This window comes from Eumetopias jubatus, unplaced genomic scaffold (genome assembly GCF_037043125.1).
Source record: "Eumetopias jubatus isolate StellerSeaLion01/CBP00866 unplaced genomic scaffold, mEumJub1_p1.0 scaffold_4, whole genome shotgun sequence".
Lineage (NCBI taxonomy): Eukaryota > Metazoa > Chordata > Mammalia > Carnivora > Otariidae > Eumetopias > Eumetopias jubatus.
This window is the reverse complement of record NW_028274810.1, coordinates 175,618,714-175,639,863: the sequence shown is the minus strand read 5'-3', so window position 1 is coordinate 175,639,863 and position 21,150 is coordinate 175,618,714. Positions and strand designations below refer to the sequence as shown.

Genomic DNA, 21,150 nt, shown 5'->3' with positions numbered 1-21,150 from the left:
CTCTCTCTGACAAATAAACAAATAAAATCTTAAAAAAAAAGTAGACATTTTATGGATTAATATGATTGACTTGGGTAGAAAAGAGAGCAATCAAGCAAGTACTAGCTGTGGGGGCAGGAGGAGGACGACACATGTCCTTGCTAGCAAGAAAATCAGAGGAGATGTACTGCTGCCAATCCTAATTTCATTACCCCCATTTCTAGTTCCACCTGTGTAAATCACAGTTCCTCCACAGCATCTGAGTGTGGCAAAGTTCAACATTTAAGGCCAGTAAAGAGTGTTTTAGACAACACCATCCTACTAGTTTACTGAGTTTTTGGTTGTTTTGTAGGTTTCACCTGTTTTGTGAGCTACAGGCTTAATTTAGATGAGTAGCAAAGACAGTACATGCTCTAGTTCTTCAGTGTTATTTCTGTAAGAAATAAATATTATAAATAAATATAGTATATATATTATAGTATATATAAATATAGTATATATTTATTATATACTAATATAATAGTATATAATATATATATTATAGTATATAGTATAGTATATATAAATATAGTATAAATATTATATATATTTAAGTATACAAGTATATGTTATATAAAAATATATAATATTTATACTATATAAAAATATATTAAAAATATATAATATAAATATAAAATCACAATCTAGCCTAACAGCAGATTGTTTCAAAATTAAATGATCTGATTAAGTAGCACACTCTTTTTTTCGTTTAGAAGTTTTAGCTTATTAAATCTGCATGGCTTAATTTCATGATATTAGTTTGTGGTCCTTTTAAGCACAGCAAAAGACACTAGAGGAAGATAGTGTTGAACTCAGTGGCCTGGAAAAGCAGCCTGTAATGAAAACTTACAGCGGAAAAACTAGCATTTGTGTAATGGACAACCAGATGTGGTTAGTTTTTCTTAAACTTACCTGTAAAGAAAAGCAATTTTTGAGAACAATTGCCTAATATTTGTATTGTATTTAAAAATGAAAAAGAAACAGCTATTGTTTATGTGAAAGATCTTTATTTTCTTTTGAACAATATTAAAACAAATAAATTATTGTGCAGTTCACTAACATACTGAGCACATGTTAGCGTTAACCTTATAAATAAAAAGCACTTCTGGTGCAATTACAGTAAAGTAATAGAGACAATTTGATAGTTATTTATCTTACCACCTTATAAAATTGCCTGCTCATTTCACATTGTTCTTTTAATGTTCCTCAGTGATATTTTAAAAAAAGTCAAAGTCCCATCATGAAATGTACTTCTGTTGATTGACATATTTTAATTCTATTTACTGCTAATGACATCAACAGTAAATCACATTTAAAAGACATCTTTAAATATTACCCTTTATTCGTGTGCTTCACAGTGTCATAAGAAAGTGGTTTAAGTACCCAAATGTAAATGAAGTAGAACTCTGATATAAACCTCCTTTACAGAGGAATAAAAGTGGGTAAACCAGAGCTTTTTGTTGTTGTTATTGTTTATTCTTTTTCAATGAGTTTATTCTGTTATTTCTGATTATACAATTTTGTGAATTAAATGATTTTGTAAGGAAGACTTTATAATTTTTTTTAGAAAAAGACATGATCTAATTTTTTAATAAAAATTATAATGTAAAGTTAGCTTCCCAATGCCAAGTCACAATTAAGTATGTTCTCTAAAGAACATTCACAAGTGCTCTCAATTTTTTCATAGACATATGTACAGAGAATCACAAGTATCAGCTCACCTGATTAGAATAATTTTCTTATGAAGAAAAACACCCTTCATATATTCTTTCACAAAGATACTATTGTATGATTAATGTTGAAACCCAACTAAGCTGAACAAATGTTTAACAAATTTTTCACCCTGTGGTTTTTTATTTTCAAGCTTAAAATAAAATTTAAAAAATCATGAAACACTATAAAATTGTCATAAATTGAAAGCTATACTGACGTTGTATCAATAAATGAAATATTCTTTGACATAAACTATAATACAAACAGCACAATTTAACTACTGGTTTTTTAAAGTAAATGCGAATTATAGAATTTGGCTAGAATATTCTGATATATAGTAAAAGTAGAATTATTTCATACATAATCTGAAAAGTTCCGGGTGTAACTGACAGTGATTTTTAAAATGTAAACATTTCCTTTCCTTTGTGTAGTTGTGTAGTTGTGTTATTGTTCAATTAAAAATAGAGTCCATGTATGACAATTAAATATTATTCCATTTCTAATTCTCTATGTAGTCATGATAAGAATAACCAGAAACTGAAATCAAAATTACATTCTAGATTTATTTGAAAATGCAGAAATAATATTAAGAAACCATCAGCTATGCCTGAAATATTTCCTAAATTATTTTTGATTATAAATTGTATCAACATGAGTAATTTCATAAAGAGGTCTAGATGCTACATATAATAGTTTATGGTGTACAGACTCCTCAGTCAAGTTTCTATTGTGTAAATATGCTGAAATAGAACTTCTCTGAGATGAACTATCTTGCTGGTCCACAGAATAACTGTAAAACTGTATTCAGATTTTAATCTGAATTATAATCTAATCTGACATCCACCCAAAATGGGTGTTAATAGATTTTCATCATCAGTTGATTTGTGCTAATTCTTCTTTTCAGTGGACTATGTATACATTTATTACTAAACCAATGTAGTCAGATAACTTGTTGCAAATGAAACTTTTCAGAAACAGCTACTTTAGGAGATGCTTTCAAGTATAAAAATCAGGAATCCTTTAACTACTTGAAAGATACAGAAAATGCATTTAAAAAGTCAAGAAGTTTCCCAAATATCCATGTTGCTCATGTCAGAAGAGTTTTACATTTTAAAAGATCAATCAGAAAAATGTTAATTAGCTTAAAGGATTTTTTTTTCTTTCATTCATATAACCAGGTAGGATCTCACTCATGTATTTACAATTAGGAAGTCATTGACATTAAGTAACTTCTTCTCATTGACCGATCTGTGAAATGCTGCTGAGGTAATTTTCAGACTTCATTATAAAATTTGTCCACTCCTGACAAATGCCCTCCATGGAGAATTCTGTACCACCATATTCCAGAGGAAGAATGTCTGGGAAATGCTGAAGTAAGCTTTGTTTGTAATTGTTCCCGTGCATGTGAATCTGAAATAGCCAAAATGTTTTAGAAGATATGCCCTCAGTCTCTCAGTAGATTAGATATATTTTTAACGTAAAATCAATACCACAGAACAAGGCATTCTAATGACTTTCAAGATAGGAGAGCATGTATAGATACTATGCCCTTTATTTCTCTGCTTTTGTAAGAATTATACTTAAATTTCTATTGTGCTGCTTATCAGTCTAACCACCTTATTGTTTTTTATATGTATTTGTATTTGTATAACTATATAAGATTTATAGAAAGATATTCTGTCCTCTTTCAAAAATAGATTTTTAAAACTCTAAATAAAATTATTTTATACAGTCTATTCCCTAATGTACAGGTGATTCTTAGCAAAATATCTAACATCCTGAGACTGTTCTAGAGATGATAAAAATATACTTCCTGGTATTAGTTCATATGAATTAGAAGCATATATCTGCGCACACCGCTATGTATATGGGGAGTAATTTATGTGGTACAGTTGATGGATACTCTTGGCTAGAACAGAATTGAGACAATTATGATGGTTGAGAACCTTAAATTTTCAAATATTTTAAAGTATAAAAAGTGATCATATAATGCCATGAAGTTAAAATAAAGACTTAGAGCCTTCAATTAAAAGCACATCTTGCTAAAAATAAATAAGTGCCCTTTTTCCATCTGCTAGGGTAAAATGTTCATCTATACATTCAATGATCATTTAAAAACAGCTACTGTATGCTAGGATAGGAGAATTGAAAAATGAATGAAACAAGTTTCCTGGAGTTGGGAACCTCAGAGTCCCAATTCTTGATTTCTTCTGAAATGTTTAAAATATCATCAGCTAATTGAAAAAAATTCTACCATTTCCTCAGAAGGGGGCAAATAAAAACACTCACAAGGTATTGCCAAAATGTTGAGAGGAGAATGGCTTGATTGGGTCCCCATCTCCCTTACTTTGGCAAGTCTGTTTCATGTCAATTACCTTTCACTGAAATGCTCCACCTACCTTCTCAATTTTTAAATTTTTCTTTCTTTTTTGCTCATATTCTCCTATTCATTAGGTTCGGTTCATTGTTTTTGTTTTTATTTGTCCAGAATATAACCCAAAATAGAAATACTTAGTTTTAGATCTTTCAGAGTTAAACAAAACGTGTCAGATATTATCAAGCTACACTGAAGAGAGACAAAAGTGAGCCCCCCAAAATTGACTTTTCTAAAAATGCTAGAATGAAAAGTGGCCATCTTCATAGGTGTAGTTCTTCTTGAAGACAGATAGAAATTCCTACTGGATAACCTCTACAAATTATCCTTTATAGACTAATGTAGAAGGGTGGTTGCCATTCTTGGGAATTCAAATTTTATTTTTAATACTTGAAAAATCCCAAGAGATATTAGATATTCACCTGAGATGAGGCTCCACAAGATAGGTAAAAACAAAAACAAAGAAACTCATCAAATCTCTTTGCTTTAACTAACATGACATTAAGTCACATACCTTGGGTATTGGGGTTTTCAGTTATGCATGTCTAATTTAAATACATTTATTTTTTATTTGCACAGATAATACATTCATATGGCTAGAAATCAAAACAAGATAAAAGATATACAATGAGATGCCTTGGTCCCTACTCAAACCTCATCCACCCCGTCCACACCTCTACTCTACTACATATAGTTAGGTTGCTTTCTTGTAGCCTTTTAATGTAAATGCAACTAGAGATTCTGATTTCTCCCCTTTTTATACAAAAGGTAGCATACTATAAAAATTATTCATTTTTTTATTTCACTTTACATCATGAAAGTCTTATTGTATTCCATTGTGTTGATACAGCTGTTTATTTAACCAGTTCCCTAATGATGAACACTTGGCAGTTTCCAGTCTTTTGCTGCAATGAATCCTTTTGTATCTGTAATTTTGTTTATGTGCTGGTGTATCTGTGGGATAAAATCCCAGAAGTGCAAAGGCTGTGATTTTGATAACTATTACCACACTGCCCTCTACAGGGAATATACCATTTTGCACTCCCACTTCAATGAATGAGAGGCTGTTCGCCCCACAGCCTAACTTGATTTTCCAAATTAAAAAGGAATTTTAATTTATAAAAATGCTTTGTTAGACAAATACTTAAAACATTGAGTTAATTGTGGGGAGGGGAGGTAATAATTCAATCCTTAAATAAAAAGGTTTGGAACATTTGGTACGGAAGAATAGTGACTTGAATATGTTTTACTTACCCGTTCCTTAATTTTTTCAGTCAGGAATGGTTTAATCAGGGAAAAGACAGCATGGAAAATTATTGGCTGATTTATCAAATGGATACCACGAACTTTTAATGGAAAGGAATCCTTTTGAAAATAAAGAAAAAAATTATTAATAACAAAGCATAAATCAATATATATTCCTATTGACCAGTCCCTTCTCTGAACACTTGCTTTACTTAGTGCAGTACCTAAAGTGGGATTTTATTTTCAGAATTATTTATTCCATCAACACAATATCCTGCTCTGCAGTTCACAGTCACTAGATTAAGGAAAGATCCTGAAAAAGCTTTCACCTTATAGCTTAGGCAAAGTATTTTAAGAAAGACCTGCATCTTTTGTAAGTAAGACACAGAAAATATCCTTTCCAATCACATATAAATGTTCTTTCAATGAACCAGTGAGTCATTTGGATGTTTATATTTAACCATGTTCCCCCAATTTTTATTTTGAGAAAAAAATTAAAATCTCATAAGAAGCTGAAGGAATAGTAAACACACACTTTTAAACTTGGCACAGGTATAGGTCTTTCACATCAAAGTAATATAGGTTTATTTAGAAAGCTTAAAACATTAAGAATTAAAACAAAAAACCCCTCATCAATAGTCTTCCTATACAAAATATGTTAACATACAGACTTCTCCTGCCAAATTTCTTTCATGCAAAATTCTTTTTTTTTTTACCTATGCATAGCTTTTACAGATGTGTTATCAATTTGGAGCTTTTCCTTCCAGGTTCTTTCTATGAATAATTTTATTTTAAACATAATTGCCAATATGCTGTCTAAATAATTTGCACCCTGTTTTGTTTCATTGACATAATACAATTTTTACACATATCATGAGTTTCAATATTGCGATAATCTATCAAATGGACATACCATAATTTTCCTATTTCTAGAAAAATAAACTGTTTCTAATTTTCATCTATAAAAATTGATTCTATAGTAACTATCTTTATTTATTGGAGGCAATGGTGGTTATAAACACAACTCCTACAGTCAGATGACCTGAACTGGAATTCTTGCTTCACTGCTGACAAAATGTGTGTACTTGGGCATTGCTACGTCACCCCTCTGACATAGCTAATTAATCTGTAAAATGGGAAAAATAATAGCTATAGGCTTGTTTGGTCATTAAAGGGTAATGCACTTGAGACATTTAGCAAAGTACTTGGCACATAATAAGCTACTATTGTTATTATATATGAAGTCTTTACTGTATTTCAGATTATTCGTTGGCTAGGTCCCCGAAAGTAGAATTACTGGATCAAAGATGATGGCCATCTTAAAAACCTTTTAATTTCTGAAAGAACTGTATCAATTTATACCTACCAAGAATGTAACATTTTATTGTACCATTGCTATAAATATTGTTTTGAGTCAATTTTTTAATTTAGGAAGAAAATTTTAATAACAGAAACAGAAAGTTACCATGTTATTATTTAAATGTATAAATTCTGTAGTTACTAATTTTGAACCTGCTTTCAGTTTCTTGCAACATTCTTTCTTTTATGAATTAATAGCACTTTATTTCCTCTTAGCATTATTGAATTCTATGTGTCATTTTAAAATTATTTATTTTCTAATAAATGTACTATCCTCTTGCTTTGTTGAACATATAACTAAATTGAAATCTATTATTTGGAATTAGTATCCCAAAGAGTTAAAATATACACTTACTGTAAGAACAGCAGCAATCTTCTTGGCTACAGATGGGGTGATTTGAAAAGCATGAGAAAACTGCCAGCCTTCTAGATCAAAGATAGCCTTGATACCATTCCGTTGTGTTTCTACCTCCTGTACAATAAGCTCGGATGTGATTAGACTTACGCGAAAAACATCATAAGCTGTGAAAACTTTTGGGTCCCATTGTGCTAAAAAAAATTTTAAAAATAGCATATCTCAGCATAGTGTAAAGATTCAGGAAGATTTACAAAGGGAAACTAATTCTTTTGAGACTTAAGACATCAGTAGAAATAAAAACATGTACAAAGAGCATGGACTGAATAATGGATCAATTTGGTAGTCCAAAAACACGTTCCTGCTATTTCCTCCATCCTCAAATCCTTAGGGAAGAACAGATTTTTAAGGGCATGGGGGAGAAGAGAATGAATGCAGGCTGGATTTGATGGCCAGATGAAACTATAGCCCAAAACATTCAGGAGGGGGTTGTGGCTAAAGAGGAAGATGTCCCCAGGTATGCTCCCAGCTCGGAGGTGTTGGAAATGGGAAAAGCAAAGGCTTTGGGGTGATAAAGGATTATAAAGAGTAACTAAGGTCCCTATAGTAACCAAGGAGGGTGCTAAGAGAAATGGATGAAGAGCAGACTGGCAGGCTGATGTATCAGACACCACTTGGTGGCAACAGCACATAGCTGTCATGTCTGCACAGGCCAGAACAGTTTAAGTGTAGGCTTTGGAAAAGAGCCAGGGAAGCACTCCAGTAGCTGCCTACACCCAGGGGAAACAACAAAGCATTACTGACATTCCTGTCCTCTCCCCTCCCCCACCATCCCTGGGCAGGCCAGGGCAAGCAGAAATGACAGTAATGGACAGGCAAACAGGTGATCTTAAAAGAAGATAACACATTCACTAAGTATTATAACATTTTTAAAAATACACACAAAGAAGAGGGGAACCACACTCAATAGACAAAGGCATTAAAACCTAAAGAAACAGTTAATAAAGCAAGAGACATTAAAAAGAAGCAAAATAGTTTCAGTGAGGGAATAAAAGGGTAATGTAGGCTATTATTATAAGAACAGGTTATTATTTAAAAGAATGAGTTGAGATCTGGAAATAAAAAGATGATAATTCAAGCAAATCTCAGTTGATGGGACAAATAGCAGAAAAGACACAGCCAATGAGTGCATAATGGTTTGGAATACCAAGCTGAGGAATTCTCTGAAAAGAGCCAACAGTTGATATGTATGCATCAAAAGACTCATGCAGCTAGAGACATGTAGCTAGATCCAGAGTTCTGACATCCAACTAATTAGAGTTCTGGAAGGAAATAATGCAGAGAATAGGGAAGAGGGGAAAGAGGAATAACAGTAGACAAAAATGTTCCAAAGCTGAAAAAAAATGCAAGTCTTCATACTGAAGGTTCCAAGGAGTGCCTAAGGAGACAAATGAGAAAGGGGGGAAAAAAAGATTCATGATTAAGTAATGGTAAAGTTTCAAAATACCAAAGTTTCTGGCTTGGACAACTGGGTAGAATGGTGGTACCATTTATTGAGATAGGAAACAGGGGAAGAGAAATGTTTTGGGAGGAAAAAATCACAAGTAGTTTTGGACACGTAAATATGGTGAATGAGAGACATCCGATTGGAGAAAGTTGGAATAGGGAGCTGCTCATACAGATCCCTGGGGACAGGAGATGGTGGGGTGAAGACAGAAATCTGAGAGTTGTTTGTACTTGCATGACAGCCTGCAACAGGGATTATTTTAGGTCTATACAGAAAGTAGCATAAGAAGAGGAAGCTAAGGCCAATGCACTAAAGAATTTCAGAATTGAAAAGGTGGTAGAACAGGTGGTGCCAGCAAAGGAGACTCAGAAGGGGCAGCCAGTTTAAGTCAGGAAAATATCAGGAGAATGTGGCATTAGAAAAGCCAAGAGAAGAGGATATCTCAAGAAAGAGCAAGTGGTTTGCTGTGTTGAGAGATCAAGTAAAACAGAACTAAACATGTCCATTAGATTTGGTGAAAAGAAGGTCACTGATGATTTGTTAAGGTCATTTCAGCACAGAGGTGGAAGTGAAACCAGGCCAGGGTGGATTGAGAGGAATTGTGAAAAACTGTGTGAAAATATGGATGGCGAACATCACTAATTTGAGATGTTTGGCTGAGAATGAGGAGTAGGGAGATGGCTGGGGTGGAGGCTGGAGGATCTTGTGGGATTGAGAAGGAGTTTTTGTTTTGTTTTGGATGGCTGACCCTTAATAGAGTTAAAGGTTGATAGGAAGTGTCTACTAGCAAGGAAAAAATCGAAGATAGAAAAGAGACAATCAGAAGTATTCCCAGAAAGGCATAATGGGATTGCCCTTTGCTTTTTAAGAGCCTCAGCTGCCTGCTAAGAATTTGAGTAATCAATTCATGGATAACCCAGCTCAAATATACTATACTACTTCAGACATTGGCAGAAAGCTACAATGGTGAAAAATACAAGCAGAATGATTGAAAGTCTGCAGTCAAGAAAATAGTTACTGGCCTAAATTCCCGAGCTCACCAACATAGTTGTCTAGACCTGTGCTGTCTAATGGGGTAGCCATTAGCCATGTGTGGCTATTAAATTTAAACTGATTAACATTAAATAAAATTAAAAATTCAATTTCTTAGTAGCAAAAGCCACATTTCAAGTGCTCAATAGCCACATGTGACTAGTGGCTACTGTAGAACAATTTCATCATCATAGAAAATTCTATTGGATAGCGCTGGTCTAGACTCTAAGCTCCTTTAAGGCAAAAGGAAAATATGCCTTAACTTCTTCATTCCTTTTCCAGCATCTCTTTAATATTTATTGAGTGCTCATTATATGTCAGGTAATGTTCTAATTATATTTCATGTGTATGACAGGATTTAATGCTCATAGGAACCCCGTGAGATAGGTTTTTACTATGCCTGTTTGACAGAGGACAAAATGGGGTTGCAGGTACATAGCTGCCCATGTAGCTAGAACATAGCAGAGCTGCAGTTTCAACCTGGGCAATGTGCTGTAGAACTTTAACCCTAAGAACTAAGCCACAGTCAAAATGTAATACTCACTGTTAAATTTTATTTTTGCTGCAACAGTATAATAGTTTCAAAAGGCATAAAATTATATCTGGCTGGTAGTCTAATAGTGGCAAAAACTGAGTTTCACCTTGTGTTGCCCTGATGGACTGGAGAAAAAAGGTTCTGTGCATTTTCACTGCAGAGATGGTACCTAGGGAAAGGTGGTTATGCTAATGTTCTACCCAAAACCTCTACCACAGATTTCCTTTTTTAGTTTCTCCCATTAATTCAATTACATTTAGGAAATTTATAAATCTTTATCCTATCCTTTCCTTTTACTCCTGAACCTCTTCTGAGTTTTTCCCTTTGCACCCTAGAAAAAGATCTTACTCTACATAACACACAAGAAATTTGCTGCATGCCCTTCTGTTCTGACCATCACTAACTTACATGTTTTCTGTTTTTCTTTTTAAGATTTTATTTATTTGGCAGAGAGAGAGCGCACAAGCAGGGGGAGCGGCAGGCAGAGGGAGAGGGAGAAGCAGGCTCCCCGCCGAGCAATTAACTGGATATGGGGCTCGATCCCAGGACCCTGGGATCATGACCTGAGCTGAAGGCAAATGCTTAACCGACTGAGCCACCCAGGGACCGCCCCAACCCACATGTTTTCTTGATTTTAAAAACAGTGTACTTAAATGTTAATGTACCATAAGAAACCCTCTCGCTAAGCAATAGAAGACAACTGATGCAGTGTTAAGGTATGTATGTATGTATGTATATATTTATTTATTCATAAAGCTTTTATTTTTAAATTATCTCTATACCCAACGTGGGGCTCAAACTCACAACCCCGAGATCAAGAGTCGCACGTTCCACTGACTGGGCTAGCCAGATGCCCCCAGTATTAAGGTATTTATGATCAAAGTAGCACATTTGTTTTTTCACTATCAAGATGTCATTTTTACTTCTTAACTTGCCCCAGGTAATTTATGAACAAATTTGAAAAAACTCCAGCCAGGCAGTACAGAGCCAGGATACTTGCAGAAAGAGCCCCCTGAAGGTTTCAGTTTTATGCTCCTGGGACCTTTGAGTAGCATTGCCAGATAAAATATAAGACACCCTGTTAAAGCTGAATTTCAGATAAAAAACAAATAATTTTTTAGTATGTATGGAGCATACTGATACTAAAAAATTATATCCTGTTTATCTGAAATTCAAATTCAGACTGGACATCCCATATTTTCATACACTCTATGTTTACTTGCTACATAAAACATAGATAATATCATCATTCTCGCAACTCTACCTCTAAAGAACTTGGGGAACTAGATTCATCATCCTATAACACTGGTGGAGCAACAAAAGGACAGGGCAGACATTGTGACGTCTGTTTTATGGACAGTGGCTTCATGACTGTCCCAATTGTATCTGACACATAAGCAGGAGCAAACACCTGGAATCATTCTCCTCGGTCTTCTGATACCCTAAAGAATTACATGCAGCGCCTTCTTTACAAGATCATAAACAGCTGAGTTACAAGCAGGTATCTTATCTATAATCAGGTAGAAAAAGCAAATCTATAAAGAGGCCACAAGAGGATGCTGGGAGCAGTGTGAGTCCTTCTTCATTACATGCCATTTTTAATCACACACAGGTCTAAGGGAGGGGCAGTCACACTAAAGGAAATACTAGGAAGGCCTAATGGTGAAAAGGGGAAGCTATGACAAGAGGGGTATGTGGAATACAGTGTCTTCAACGCAACTCAGGGATGCCGCTTTCCCACTGGACCTTCCCCCATCCCAGAGAATAAGCCCCTGGCTCCTCAGCCTTGGGTGTTATCCAACGAGCCATTCATTCATTCCAGAAATATTTAATACATCCCTACCATATACGAGGTCCTGGTTTCAGTGTTAGGATACAGACAAAATCCATGCTCTCATGGAGCTTGTGTTAATACCGTTCAGAATTCTTATTTGGATTTCCTACCTAAGCATTTTCTAAACTCTTTACACCTTGATCTTTTTCACCTTTCCCCCCATATTTCTCTACTCTGCTTTCTTTCTCTCTTATTTTATACCGCTGACTCTGTGGAAGAATGGAAGCAAGCTTTTCGTTGGTTTCTAATTTTCTCACAGTTGCCAGTTTTATTATATTTGAGGGACATTACAATCTAAATTAAACCTAAGTTAAAACCTGAAAAGTGAAATTCTTAAATATGGACTCATAAAGCTTTCAATATGGCAGCCAAGAAAAAGAAAAGCAGTGCTGTATATGACTTACCGATTCTGTAAATAAGAACTTTGCTGCCAGTGGGATCTCTGGCTCTCAGGACTCCGAGGTAACCAGCCTTCAGAAGTCCCAGAATACGTCTAGGGCACAGATCTGCACTTATTTCTGGACATTCTGCTCTCCACTTATAATAATTTTTCAGTAACTGAAAAATAAAATAAAAATTGACTACAGATGTCATACATGGTAAGCACCTTGTAAAAATGGAAGCAAAGCCTTGGCATTATGTACAGCTCTTACCATCCATTATGTCAGGATTTGAATCTGGAGTGGTTTTTTTTTTTTTCATTGTAAAAATTTAAGTTCCCTTCTTCAAGCATCGCAGGTGATAAGACTTCATCACAAATTCAAGTTGAGTAATTTTCATTTGTCTCCTATGGTTGGTAGTCTCCAAAGATAGCTACCAATAATACCTCCCCTCCTGGCAGACACATGCCATTTGTCCCGTTACAGGTGGAATCCAGTTGATTCCTCCCCCCAGAATCTGGGCCAGCCATACATTTTACTTTGGCAGAAGTGACACTGTGCTAGTTTAGGAAGGCTGGGACTTTCTGCATTGGCTTTTGGGGACCCAGAAACCACATCAGAATAAGATTACTAAATAGTAAGTCTATGTGGAAAGAGGCACTAGACAACCAGAGCCCATCTTGGTCTGGTCTCAGCCAAGTTCCCATCTGATGCAATGTGGATCACAGATGAGTCATCCCCACTCAGCCCTCCCCAACTGAGAGAATCACAAATAAGTAGTTGTGGTTTAAGCCACTAAATTTGGGGGTGACTTGTTACTCAGCAATAGATAACTGAAATATCCACTGTTAGTCCATTCTGAAATAAGGAAAAATAGAAATCAAATGAATTAGGTCTACAAATATTTTTGGAGCATCTACAATGTTCTACACACTGGATAGGCACTTGAGTTATAGCCATGAACAGAATAAAATGCCTGTGGGGCATTTTATTGAGGCTTATTGGGGCTGACCCGCTGGTGACAACTGGATCATACATGCCATGCTACATAGTGAAAAGTTAAATTCCCAGGCTGCTTCGTCAGAAAAACCTTGACTCTACCATATATCACCTGTGTGATCTTGGGTAGTTATTTAACTCCTTTGTGTCTTGTTTCCTCCATATCTGCTTGCAGGATTAAGCGTAAAGCATACATGGACATAATGAGTGGTAGTTACCCCTGCTATTGTTGTAATAGGAAAGTTATTTGGATTTATTGCTCATCTGAGTATCTTAGTGCAAGTTTATGTTAAAGATAACTAGAATTTTTTGGTTTCATTTTCTTTACTAAAAAAAAAGAGCTAAATCAAAGATATAAAGGAACATCTCTATACCATTGCTATACTTTCTACTAATAGAAAAACAACAAAAATCAACTTTGTTAATAGTGGTATGTATTCCGAGCGGAACAGTAAGCCCAGATAGTAGGTCTTGGTAAAGTATGGTCTGAAGGAATCCCGTTTTCTTTTCATTTTATTTTATTTTTTTTTAAGATTTTATTTATTTATTCATGAAAGACAGAGAGAGAGAGAGGCAGAGGGAGAAGCAGGCTCCCAAGGAGCAGGGAGCCCGACACGGGACTCGATCCCAGGACCCTGGGATCACGACCTGAGCCGAAGGCAGACGCTTAACCATCTGAGCCACCCAGGCGCCCCCGTTTTCTTTTCATTTTAAAAGAACTGCCAATGATGTTTACTCTGCATTTACAAGAAATACGGATATTGCCAGTATGTTGTGGAGAATACTAACATCAATGCATTTAAAGTTTATTATAGTTTAATTTTCCTCTTCACGATGTTTAGCATTCTCAATTTTTGTAAAATGACAATATGTTTGGGTTTTTTTTTTGTTTTGTTTTAAAGATTTATTTTGAGAGAGAGAGAGCACAAGAGGGAGGGGCAGAGGGAGAAGGAAGGAGAATCTCAAGCAAACTCCATGCTGAGCGCGGAGCCTGAGGGAAGGCTCGATCTCATGACCATGAGATCAAGACCTGAGCTGAAACCAAGTGTCAGAGGCTTAACCATCTGCACCACCCGGGCACCCCAACAATAAGTCTGTTTTGAGTTTAAAGAGGTGAGGAATGGAAGTTTAGATGAAAGGAAGGGACGAATTTCATATTTGAGAGTCATTGGAATACACATGACAGGTGTGATCACAAAGTAGTAATGACCTGGAGGAGAAAGAACAAATAGAAATTTAAAAGCCAAGTAGAGGGTGAAATTCCGAACCTGGGGCAACGTTAATGGCTGGCAAAGGCTGGAGAAAGAGAAAAGCTGGCTGGACTGGAGGAGCCTCGACACCATGGTGCACAGAAGGGAGGAAAAAGTTATGTATGTCTCCTGCCCCCCTCTCCTCTCGCTCTCTTCTCTCCCTGATGTTGTCTTTCTAACTTTATCTCTGTCTTTCTCCGTCTCATTTCTTCATTTAATAAACTTTTCTGAACTCTTCTAAAAAAGAGAATGTTGCCACGGGCTGAATAAAACTGCAAGGTAGAAAAGAAAAAAGTCCCTAAATTAGCCAACAAAGAAATAATTGGTGACCTAAATAGCAATTTCCAAAAGCAGAAAGAACAGAAGGTACATTGTAGATTCTGATATATTCATTCTACTCTTTGAGTTTCTCTTCCTCCTCCTGTCTTAGAGGGCATCAGAATAAGTGTTAAAAGAATGTTACAGTGCTCATTACTTTGATAGCTCCCTCAGATACAAAAATAGTCCTTTGAATTCTGATTCAAGCAAAACACTAGAAGGAGCATATTTGCTCCTATATAAAAATAACGATTTTAATTTCCCATGGAATCATAGAAGTTGTAGCTTCATTAAAAGGGATCTTTTAGGTAACAGGCAGGGTCCTCAGCTTATTCATCTCTGCAGAATGCTGGGCACCCAGGAGATAGGTACAAGTGTTGAATGAAAGAATAAATTAATGCATGAATAAACCAGCCGAATTCACATACTTGAAAAGCTGACTTTTTCGTAAAGGTGCGCAAATCACTCTCCTGCCTTTGACATTTAACTTTTGCAAATTGAAATATCTAAACCTGGATCTTTGAGCATTACTTTTCCTCTGACAAGTAAATTCAATACTCGGCTGACATAAATAAGTTATGTAAATAACACAACCGCTACTGAGCAATTCTCAAACAAATCATCAGAAGTTCACAACAACAACAAAACTGGCAGCAGGTGAACATTCATTACTGGAAGGCACCTGTTTTTGCCCCAGTTAGGAATAAATAAATGTAAAAAGTTAGGGTTTATTTTAACTATGCTTTGTAATAGAGTCAGTTTCGTCTTATATTTTTCATGTGCTTTCAAACAAAATAAGAGCTGTAGTGTTGGTGCGTTTACAGGGTTTAATGGCATCATTTCAATTCCTTCTCACAACCATCCTGAGAGGTAACTACTATTTTCCCACGTTAAGGATAAGAATACCAAAGCTCAGAGAAGTTACACATTTGTTTAAGGGCAGTAACTATCAGGAGCAGAGTCGCTGAAACTGACATGTGATATGACAAATTCTACAAAAGAAGCTACAGGAAGAGTCAATGGATTTTTGAAAGCTTCAAAGACTTTGGGGAAACCGTAAACATACTTAAAGGAAAAAAAAACTTACCACATAGAACAAAAACATAGGGAACTGAACTAGTCACTTATAAAAGACAGGAACTCACAAGAATATGTAGGACAGACAGAGGTTAACAGTTGGCCGTTTTATGTTCATTGTTTTGAACAGAAGGGGCAAGTGCAGTATACTTGTGAGCATAGGCTCTGCAGAGTTCAACCCAAGTTCAAATCCCTCCTCTACCACTTAATACCTGATTTTGGACTAGAAACTGCATCTCAGTTTCTTCTAAAATGAGAAAATAATGAGATGATCCACACAAACACTATTTACCCAAATACTTGGTACTCTATAAACTTTTAGAATCATAAAAACCTCATTAATTCATTGTATCTTCAAATACAAAAACTAGAATAATGAGAAATTTCATTGTAACTGAGGGGCTTATCAAGCTTTCTTCATATACTAAAACTATAGGGCTTTTATATTATAAATAAGGGAGTTTGAGTTAAATTAACTGCCTTTATGGAGGAAATTGAAAAAAAAAATAGTTTCACACTCTAAGCCTTTCCCTTTCCTTTCCAGTTGGCAGAAAAGTAAGGCAAAGAGTTCACAGACAGAAACTTGATCCCTATCCAGTGGATTTAGACAGTCTTGCTAACCAATTCCTCAAGGACATGGTGAAATGAAAACAATTCAGGAAAATAAAGAATACAGAAAACAATATATATAACAGCTGCTGGGGGTAACTTTTATTCCTTCTTGTGTTTAACATTACTTTTGAAAAGCAGCTAAAATGAAATCAGTAAATCACACACTTTTTTATTATTAGTGATCTCTACACATTTATATGTTTAATGTTTCATTTAAACTGCACTCCTCATAGGACCTAAGATTGTCTTTATATTTAGTAGTTGCTGAGTAAATATTAGTTTATTACCTGAGTAATAAACTAATATTTACTCAGCATTGGGATACCTGAGTAGCCATCTGACAAAACAAAAATAAAGTCAGATTCTTATTTCATTCCTAACATCAAAATAAATCCTAGTAGGTTAGCAACTCCAACATTAAAAGGAGACATCATAAATTACCAGAGAAAATTTTGGAGAGGAGAAGAGCTTATAAAACCCAGAAACAATCAAAGAACAATCTAATCGATACATGTGATTACATAAAAATGTTTAAACTCTGCACAGAAAAGAAAATAGTACAAGCAATGTCAAAAGACAACAGACTAGGGCAAAGGCTTATTTTCTTTAATACATAAAGATATTTTATGAATAAAAAATGTATATGTATATTTTATGTGAACAAAATGGAAGAAAATTAACAAACTAAAAACAGCTAACTGGAAAATAATCTAAAAATTTTAAATATATGAAAGATGATTAACCTCACTTATAATTAAACAAATGCATATTATAATGAGAACCAATTTCTCACCAAGCAGGTTGACACAGATCATAATGTTTGATAGAACAGTGTAGGTGATAATATGGGGAAAAAGGCGCCATTTTGTAATATAAAAGTGATAAAATTAGTGCAAACGCTTTGAAGGACACTTACATTCATCAACCCTGAAAATGCATACTTCACTTCATCCAGGAACTTTACAGGTTGAACTTATAAGGATATATTCCTATTTTTGCACAAAGACCTGTGTATAAAGAGATACTACAATATCCAGTTGGTGATAGAAGAAACCCCATTTGTCTTGTTTACTGCATTTTGTGTACAGCCAGGCAAATTGTAAGAGTTCAAAAAATAATCATTGAATGAAGGAAAGAACAGCATGTGTTGGCATTGCCATTGGCTGAGGATAACTCCCCTATCTAATAACTGGGATATAATAAATCCATACAATGGAATAGTACACAGCCCCCCAAAAGAATAAGATTTATGCACACATACTGAACTAGGCTGATCTCTATGGTAAATTAGGTAAAAACAAAAAACAAAACAAAACAAAAACCAAACAAACAAGGCCAAATGTAAAACACATACATATGCTTGTGTGAGCACAGACTATGTCTAGAAAGATAAACAGGTAACAGTAACTGATTCTGGGTAGAGGACCAGCAAAATGAAGGTTTGGGGTGGGGAACTTTTTTCCTTTATAAAGTTACTTTTAGAAACTTACTTTGCACTCTTTACTGTTCATAAACAAAAAAATCACCCATGCTCTTTACTTTTTCAATTAAAAATCAGTTAACAACAACAACAAAACTCATACTGGGTCATGTTATGATTCTGCACTAGTATACTTCCCCTGTCTCCCACCTCCCAATATGACACCGAGTAAGCCACTTGGCAGAAGGGCTAGATCAGATTCAATTGCTGAGTGCTTACTATATTGTCAAGCTCTGTGCTGGGTACGTGTTGTTCTGCTAAATTGGTTAATGTTCAATCCTCGAAATCAGTGAGGTAGGCTTTCTCACCATTATTTAATAGAAGAGGATGCTGAGCCCAAAGTGACAGAACTCAAGGTTACATCCCTCTTTTTTGGTTCCTGTCTTCCTATCACCCTTTCTTCAACCATCTGTAACATACCTGGAAACACAAAAGAACCACCTCATCCCACACCTTTCCACTCAAAATATACTGGACCGCTTTACTGTCCTGACACTTAAGTATTATTATTAATAATGGCGCTATTTTGCTAGAATTTGGCTTCAGACCTTCAATTTTACTGGCAACTTCATTTTCCCCACCACAGGTGGAGTGATCTGCTAAAATGTGATAAATCTAGGTTTCCTACTTCAAAACTGTTACTGTTTTATATCGCTGGCTTCGGCCAGGGACAGGAAAGACATCCCTATCTCATCTAGAGCACAGTTCCAGTGTTTGGGGTCAAACGCGCCATCACCCCAGAGCGCTCCAGCTTTTTCTAGGTTTCCTGTTTCCGTGACTCAGAGAAACTGGAAGGACCCGCGCGGGAGTTCTCAGAACACCTGCGGCCACCGCGCCCGCCGCCCGGTGCGTTAGAAGGGCGCGTAGCCACCAACGCTCAGCAGGCAACTAGGGATTTCACAGAGGCCTGGCCATGCCGCTGGTCCCCGGCCCTGCCCGCGCGGGGGAACGCAGCAGGGAAGCGTGCTTACCCGCCAGGCCAGGTCGAGGTCGAAGTCCCGGGCGCGCAGGAACCGCAGCAGGAAGGAGTCGGTGAGTGGCTGAGGCGTCGGCGGAGCGCCCGACGCCCGGGCCCGGCGCCGCAGCTCGGCCAGGCTGGGCTGCAGCAGCGGGGAGTGGTCGGGCAGCGCGCTGAGCTGCAGCCCAGCCGCCGGCCCCGGCCGCATCTCTGCCATGCCCGACCCGCGCTTTTCCCCGCCGCCTTCATAGGGGCGGCGGGGAAAAGCGCGGACTCCGCGCCACCCTCCGGCCCCTCCTCCGGTGGCGGCTGCCCAGCGCACACCCACCCTCCCGCCCGGCCGGGCCGCGACGGGCCTCTTGTCCCCGCGAGTGGGTGGGCCAGCGCTTGGAACCACGTGATGTGTCCACGGTGCAACTCCTCCTGGAACCCCGGGGTGGTAACCCGAGCCTCTTTCTTCAGTGAGGGAAGTCGTGGTGTTCATCGCCGAAGGGAAGAAATCAGAAAGTTTGCCTACCCTGGTAACGATTAGTTGGGGCGTTTTTCACACACACACACACACACACACACACACACACACACTGCTAGAACAAATTTTTCCGTCTTTTTCTCCCTTCCCTGACGCCTTTCCTCTCTCCCTTCCTCCCTCCTTCTCTCCTTGATTTTCCTTCCTTCTCACGTCCCTCCCTTCCTCCCCTTCCTCCCTCCCTCCCTTCCTTCCTTCCTTCCTTCCTTTTCTCCTTTTTCATCTTGGACCTGGAAGGAGCCTTAGGACAACCATTTAATGGCACTGTGGCGGACTCATTACTAAGGCTTCCTCCTTACTCTTATTAAAGCTCCAAGCTGACTTCCCACCCCAAACTGTATTATCACAGTGGTTTCTAAAATAATGCCACATTAAAAACTCAATACTCTCAGCCCCTTGCACCAAATCCAGGCAGTCTTCTCGGTTCTTGACATTTTATCCTGTTAGTGACACATACAAATGAATGTCTAGCAAGTGCCCAAAAAAAGTCATAAACACCATATACTTCCTCCATTACACTGCACCACCATGTCTAGTCTTTCAATGGACAGTCTAAAGATGGATGACCTCATCTAAGTCATCCCAGGTAATGATGAATCAGGGAAACGATGTGGAAACCAGAACAGGTGCTAAATTGGGCTTTTCTTGATCTGTATCCATTGCAGCTATCCTAGAAGTGACCTGAGTCCCCCAGGGGAATCCATGAGACTAATTCTTACTGAATATATACCATGTGCCAGGTAAATGCTAGAATTGCACAAAAAAATAAAGCCAAATCTTTGCCTTTAAGAGAGAGTGGTGAGAAGGACTGGCATTTCCTTCATTAAAAGAATAGTTACTGAATTGCTACTGTTTCCAGACGTTGTTCAAGGTGCAGAGGGTACACCTGTGAACAAAACAGAAACACCTGTCTTCAGGGACCTTTTTTTGACATTCTTAACACATTTTATTATATTGGCTGGAATGCTCTAAATTCATGAAAGCCTTTGAGAAAATCTTCAATTCCCAACCCTTTAAAAAAGTGTGTTGAGCCCCACCCTCTCCAAAAAAAAAAAGAAAAAGAAAAAATGGAGAAGTAATGATCTGGACAGATACACAACAGCATGCCTTAGTTCCTCCCATATCCCCAGCTGCTATCTGGTGATGAAGAATTCTCAGAAAGCAGTATTTTAGAATTCATATACGATCTCACCAGTATAAAGAACCAATAACAACACTGATCTGGTGCCTCTGCTCACTCTTTGCAGACCACTTTTTAAATTCCTATGGTGTAATTACACATTTCACATGCATTTGTGAGATATGTAAACATTATGTTTATATCCCACATGAGTCAGGCTAAGGGTTTTCTAAATACTGTGTGTGGCACAAGAAACTTCATGCTGTATCAAGTCAGTATCAGTATGAAGCTAATGGACTCTATAAGGAAATATCTAGACATTTACTGAAAACCAATATAAAAATCTGGCCCAGAAAGACTAGAAGAGAAATATGCAATTTTCTTGATTTAAGGTGGTCAAGTGTGTGTTTAAAAAAAAAAAGCTCTACACACTGTTTAAGACAAGTATGTATAAGAAG

The 21,150-nt window shown here is 36.8% G+C and overlaps 1 protein-coding gene across 3 annotated transcripts; it reads right to left on the bottom strand.

Moving 5' to 3' along the window:
* Window positions 1–2,967: 2,967 nt before the first annotated feature.
* On the bottom strand, window positions 2,968–19,263 carry TTPA (alpha tocopherol transfer protein). 3 transcript variants are annotated; one of them, XM_028111295.2, is made up of 5 exons: window positions 19,060–19,263; window positions 12,377–12,530; window positions 7,065–7,258; window positions 5,360–5,470; window positions 2,968–3,141 (listed from the first exon to the last, which is right to left on the bottom strand). In XM_028111295.2, exons 1-5 carry the CDS (start codon window positions 19,261–19,263, stop codon window positions 2,968–2,970), a joined length of 837 nt encoding a protein of 278 aa, XP_027967096.1. The 3 variants fall into 3 exon arrangements, with proteins under 3 accessions (XP_027967096.1, XP_087879263.1, XP_087879264.1); XM_088023137.1 differs by lacking the exons at window positions 7,065–7,258; window positions 12,377–12,530; XM_088023138.1 differs by lacking the exons at window positions 5,360–5,470; window positions 7,065–7,258; window positions 12,377–12,530.
* Between the last annotated feature and the right edge of the window lie 1,887 nt (window positions 19,264–21,150).

Coding starts and splice junctions, on each gene's coding strand:
- TTPA (XM_028111295.2), bottom strand. CDS start 19,263: ATGGCAGAGATGCGGCCGGGGCCGGCGGCTGGGCTGCAGCTCAGCGCG. Junction 7,259..12,376: donor AGTTCTTATTTACAGAATCG/GTAAGTCATATA, acceptor AATTTTTTTTAG/CACAATGGGACCCAAAAGTT. Junction 3,142..5,359: donor CTGAAAAAATTAAGGAACGG/GTAAGTAAAACA, acceptor TGGCTATTTCAG/ATTCACATGCACGGGAACAA.